This window comes from Arachis ipaensis, chromosome B01 (assembly GCF_000816755.2).
Source record: "Arachis ipaensis cultivar K30076 chromosome B01, Araip1.1, whole genome shotgun sequence".
Lineage (NCBI taxonomy): Eukaryota > Viridiplantae > Streptophyta > Magnoliopsida > Fabales > Fabaceae > Arachis > Arachis ipaensis.
This window is the reverse complement of record NC_029785.2, coordinates 6,395,881-6,400,895: the sequence shown is the minus strand read 5'-3', so window position 1 is coordinate 6,400,895 and position 5,015 is coordinate 6,395,881. Positions and strand designations below refer to the sequence as shown.

Genomic DNA, 5,015 nt, shown 5'->3' with positions numbered 1-5,015 from the left:
CGGTCGGACGACCTCCCCACACTTAAAAGTTTGCACCGTCCTCGGTGTACTCAAAGATGAGCAAGGGGGTACGGCGAATCTCCAGATTGCTGCGTGTTCTTAGTCTTGCTTCCATGTTTGCTTGTGGTGTATTTATCATGAAAAAACAAAAATACAACACCATAAGATGAGAAGATATAAAAGTAAGGAAGCATACATTGTTGGAATGAGGTAAATCACTAGAATGAGGTGAGTGAATTAGTGTGACATTAAGAAATATTAGGTGTGTGAATTCTAAATTGCGCAGTTTAGAACACACATTAGTATAAAGAGCTATGTCACAAAAGAAGCATGCACTTCACTTATCCTAGTGTGCTTGAGATGCTTTAAGTAAGCTTGTAAGGTAAGACAAGCATTAGAGGAGCATGAAAGCATTCAAGTCAAACATATGGATGGATATAATCATGAAATACAATGCATTAAGGTAAATGCACAACATCATCCATCAAGAGGTTGCCTAATCGAGGGAAAAGGATCCAAATCACATGGTGGCTAGCTACAACATGCAATTCAAAAGAGTTATAAGCTCGAAGACAATTCTCATCACTTGGTATTTTTCAAAAGGTCAGCATGAAGAACTCAAAACCAAGTAGCAAAATATAACCTCAATCATAGAATCCAACAAAGATTATCTAAAAATATTCATGCTAAAATAGCATTTAGGCAATAACGGATATAGCAATGTATAGTAAACAAAGTCAATACTCCAACACTTATGATGAAAAGAGAGAAAATAAAATGAAAACTAAACTAAAACTAACTAATCAACTAACTAACTAACTAATTTGTTAACTAAAATAAATGGTTGTCAATGGTGTTTGGAAGTGTTGGATGAGGGGTAGGAGGAGGGAAGAAGAAAGGAAAAAGGGAGAAATGGAAGGAGGAGAAGAAAAGAAATGGATGGAAGAAAGGGCATCCACGCGCACGCACGCATGGCGCGCGCGCGTCGTTGGCTTATTTCGAGAGTAGCGCGTACGCGTCATGTGCGCGTACGCGCGAGTTGGTTTGTGCGAAAGGCACAACGTTGGCGCGGCGCAGGCACAACTCTCTGGAAAATGTATGGAGGTTGGAACTTCTCAATCCACGCGTACGCACGCATGGCGCGCGCGCGTGGAGGGTCGGAAATGCTGTAAGTGCGCGTACGCGCCATGTACGCGTACGCGTGGATGGTGCTCTGTTTTTCAAAATTTTTTTCTATGTTTTTTTTTTTGCACCAATCCAAGCATTCCAAACCTCCAAACAGCTACCAAAACACCATAAAACCTTATTTAACATACTTAAACTACCGAACATACTCAACTAACTAAACAAAACATGAAATTAAGCTAATTCTACCAATATATACAAAAGAGAAAATGAAAGGATTTTACCATGGTGGGTTGTCTCCCACCTAACACTTTTGTTTATTGTCCTTAAGTTGGACTTATGGGGAGCTCCTCATCAAGGTGGCTTGTGCTTGTATTCATCTTGGAACTCCCACCAATGCTTATGGTAGGTAAGGATCATGGTCATATGGAGGTGTTTGTTGAAAATAGGCTTGTGAGTGTGGTTGAGGTTCATGTTGAGGATATGACTCATAGGCATATGGTGGTGGTTCTTGAAAGTCACAAGGAGATTCACCATAGCCATTGGATTGGTATGCATCATAGAATGGCTCTTCTTCATAGTGCATTGGTGGAGGTTGTTGCCATGGGGATTGATCATATGCATATGACTCCTCCCACCTTTGATTGTCCCATCCTTGATACACATCTCCATTGAAGTTCCCATTTTCTACAACATAGTTGTAATCACGCTCATAGCCAAAGTGAGAATTCATAGTGAAAAGTAAAAATAGGAAACAAAAGCTAACAAGAAATAATGAAACAAAGTCCTAGAACTAGCAAAAACTAACAAGCAATCCAAAAATCAAGCTATTCACAATATTCACATATATACAATAACCAATAACATAACACCATTGCAACTCCCTGGCAACGGCGCATAAATAGCATCAGAAATGAGTTGGATTGGGCCCACAAGGCTTCTAAAATCGCTGGCCACGTGTTGCATTAAGTGAGTCATGTGCCACCAACGGCGCGTCTGCGTACCGTGCGCGTGCGCGCCCCTATGCGCGATGCAACTATGGCAAATCTTATATCTTTCGAAGCCCCGGATGTTAGCTTTCCAACCCAACTGGAACCGCATCATTTGGACCTCTGTAGCTCAAGTTATGGTCGTTTAAGTGCGAAGAGGTCGGCTTGACAGCTTTCCGGTTCTTCCATTTCTTCATGAGTTCTCCAACTTTTCATGCTTTCTTTCTTCATTCCCTTGATCCAATCTTTGCCTCCTAAGCCTTAAATCACTTAACAAACATATCAAGGCATCTAATAGAATCAAGGTGAATTAAATTTAGCTATTTTGAGTCCTAAAAAGCATGTTTTCACATTCAAGCACAATTAAAAGAGAATATACAAAACCATGCTATTTCTTGAATAAATATGGGTAAAAGGTGATAAAATCCCCAAAAATCAATACAAAACAAACCGTCAAATTGGGGTTTGTCAGTGCGCCGATTGGACCATACCTCAAACCACTCGGATAGTCGAACCGGCCACCATCCGTCATCATTACGGGCCGATTGTCGGTGGAAGGTATCAATATTAAGGGGAGGGTTTGGAGGTCCTTGCTTTCCCCCAAACTGTCGCAACACTCGGTGAACATTTAGGATCTCAATCCATCTGAAAAATATTAGAGGTACAATGGCGGTATAGAAATCTCCATGTGGGTGGCCGAGGAATTCAACAGGAACTCTAGACAGAATTCGGGGCTCCATGTATGGTTGCCAAACAAACTACAAAGAAAAGGAACCCCGTCACTACAGCCATATAGGCAGTTATTAGAAACATATTAATAACAAGGGTCACCAACCTCGTCCACCTGCAGATTATCCAACCGCAGACGGTGCCTAAGTAGGCGCTGCTCAGCATAGTCATTTTGTCCTTTTTTTCCCTGTCTACCTGTTGGACAACGACAAACATAATAAAAAAAATCTATTTCCAACATGAAAGGAAAAATGATAAAAGTCAGAAAGTGTGGAGACCGATAACATACCTCGTGGCTAAAGAAAAACTGTACGGTGTCGTGACATTCGGGGCCCAGAACGGTAATCTGTAGTATATCCACGACATGAGCAATGTATGACACCCGGCCATACCCTCAACACTGTAATCTGTTGCTAGACACATAGCACGATATAACCAACAGAGGACGGTACTACCCCAACTGTAGGTACCGATGGCATCATAGTCAGCCAATAAAGGCAGATATCGAACATGGACTGTGTTGTTGGCCTTGTCAGAAAGAAGCACGCCTCCCAACAAGTAAAGTATGTAACAACGTGCATACTGCATGAGGCCATTATCATCTAAGTCAAGCGGCATCTGCTGAAGACGAGTTCTGATCCACTTCAACTTGATGTTGTACTTAGTTGTCCCTACGTGGCCGGCGGGAACCTCACCTAGAAGTTCATGACACCATTCCCAAATATCTCTTCGGTGAAACTTACTCCATGACCTCAACGTACCACTAACAGGCTGACCATTAACAGGTAGACCTAACTGCATGGCTACATCCTCCAGGGTTACAGTACACTCACCCCAAGGGAGATGAAAGGTATGAGTCTCTGGTCGCCATCGTTCGACAAAAGCACTAATAAGTGGATTGTCGTATTCGAAGCGCTTGATCAAAGAGGCATGATAAAATCCGGTGCGTCTCAAATAAGGCTCAAGCCTTTCCCGCCTAATTTCCATGGTTGGATCATTGGGCTTTAACATGAAAACTTCAACGAGCGTGCCATGAGGAGTAAGAACACGTGTGGGCTACAACATAAGAAGCCAAGAAAGACAATAGTTAAAAATACTATATAAAAATTTTAAATATCAAAAAAATTAGTTCTAACAATCCCTAACAATAGCAATCGGATTAATGATGTAAACTAACCTTATGGAATAAATGTGCCGCTATATGAAGTTCGTCCAACCGGTTCAAATTCTCCTCCACATTAACCCCACCCTCACTCATATTAAGTTAATTTTTTTTAAAACTCACCACCACAAACTCACCTCTCAGCTTTCATTTACCACTCCAACAACTTTTTTTTACCCCTATTCCAATTGAACCGTGCATGAGGTCCCTCCCTACATCCCTTTTATAACACTCTTGTCTCCCTTTCCAACTGCCCCCTGCCACCCAACACAGCCAATGCATGTGAGCTTGCTGCTGCTGCCGCTTTGACCAGCCAATTCGTGGACGCCAAAAACGAAGCTCCCCAATTCGTGGGCCCGCCAGCTAATTGGCCCATTTCGCGGCCGGTGGGCTAGACATGCCCCAATTCGTGTGCGCCGGCCATGAGATGCTTCATCTCCTTGGTGGCAGCCACGAAATTACAAAGCCTGCAGCTGTCTCCTTCATTTCGCGGGTGCCAGGGATGAGTTGATGGGCAACTCCATTTCGTGGACGATGCCCTTGAGTTGGTCATGCGTATTTCAGACAAAATTTCAATCTATGCGTATTCCTGGAAATAAAGTTTTTCATATATTTATTTATATAAAAAAATCACTGTTGTACTCCTTGAATCACCCTTCAGGCATTAATAGACATCAAAGACCATTAGTGATATAATACATTTTATGCAAACTTCTATTCTATTCCCATTGCACAAATGTATCGTTAATATTAATAATAAAATATTAGTTCTTTAACATTTTTCAAGTACATATGAGAGTTGCCACTTTTTCCTACATTTGTGCAAGACAGAAAAAAGTGTTAGCCTTCCCACCATAATCCATGGCATATCCCACCATTTGTATTATTTAACCGAAAATTTCTAACAAAAATTTGTATGTGAAAAATAAAGTAAAAATTTGTATGTAGTTGACAAATTTAATTAAATTATTATTTAATAATTTTTAATTATAAATTTTATATAAAAGTAA

The 5,015-nt window shown here is 41.1% G+C and overlaps 1 protein-coding gene across 1 annotated transcript in view; it reads right to left on the bottom strand.

The window, feature by feature from the left end:
* The window catches only part of LOC107645213 (protein MAIN-LIKE 1-like), a 9,017-nt gene extending 4,916 nt beyond the window's left edge, over positions 1-4,101 (bottom strand). The window contains exons 1-4 of the mRNA XM_016349190.1: positions 4,021-4,101; positions 3,236-3,899; positions 2,950-3,038; positions 2,606-2,872 (exon numbers count right to left, since the gene is read on the bottom strand). Coding sequence (XP_016204676.1) covers positions 2,606-2,872; positions 2,950-3,038; positions 3,236-3,899; positions 4,021-4,101 — 1,101 coding nt within the window. The remainder of the gene's footprint in view (positions 1-2,605; positions 2,873-2,949; positions 3,039-3,235; positions 3,900-4,020) is intronic.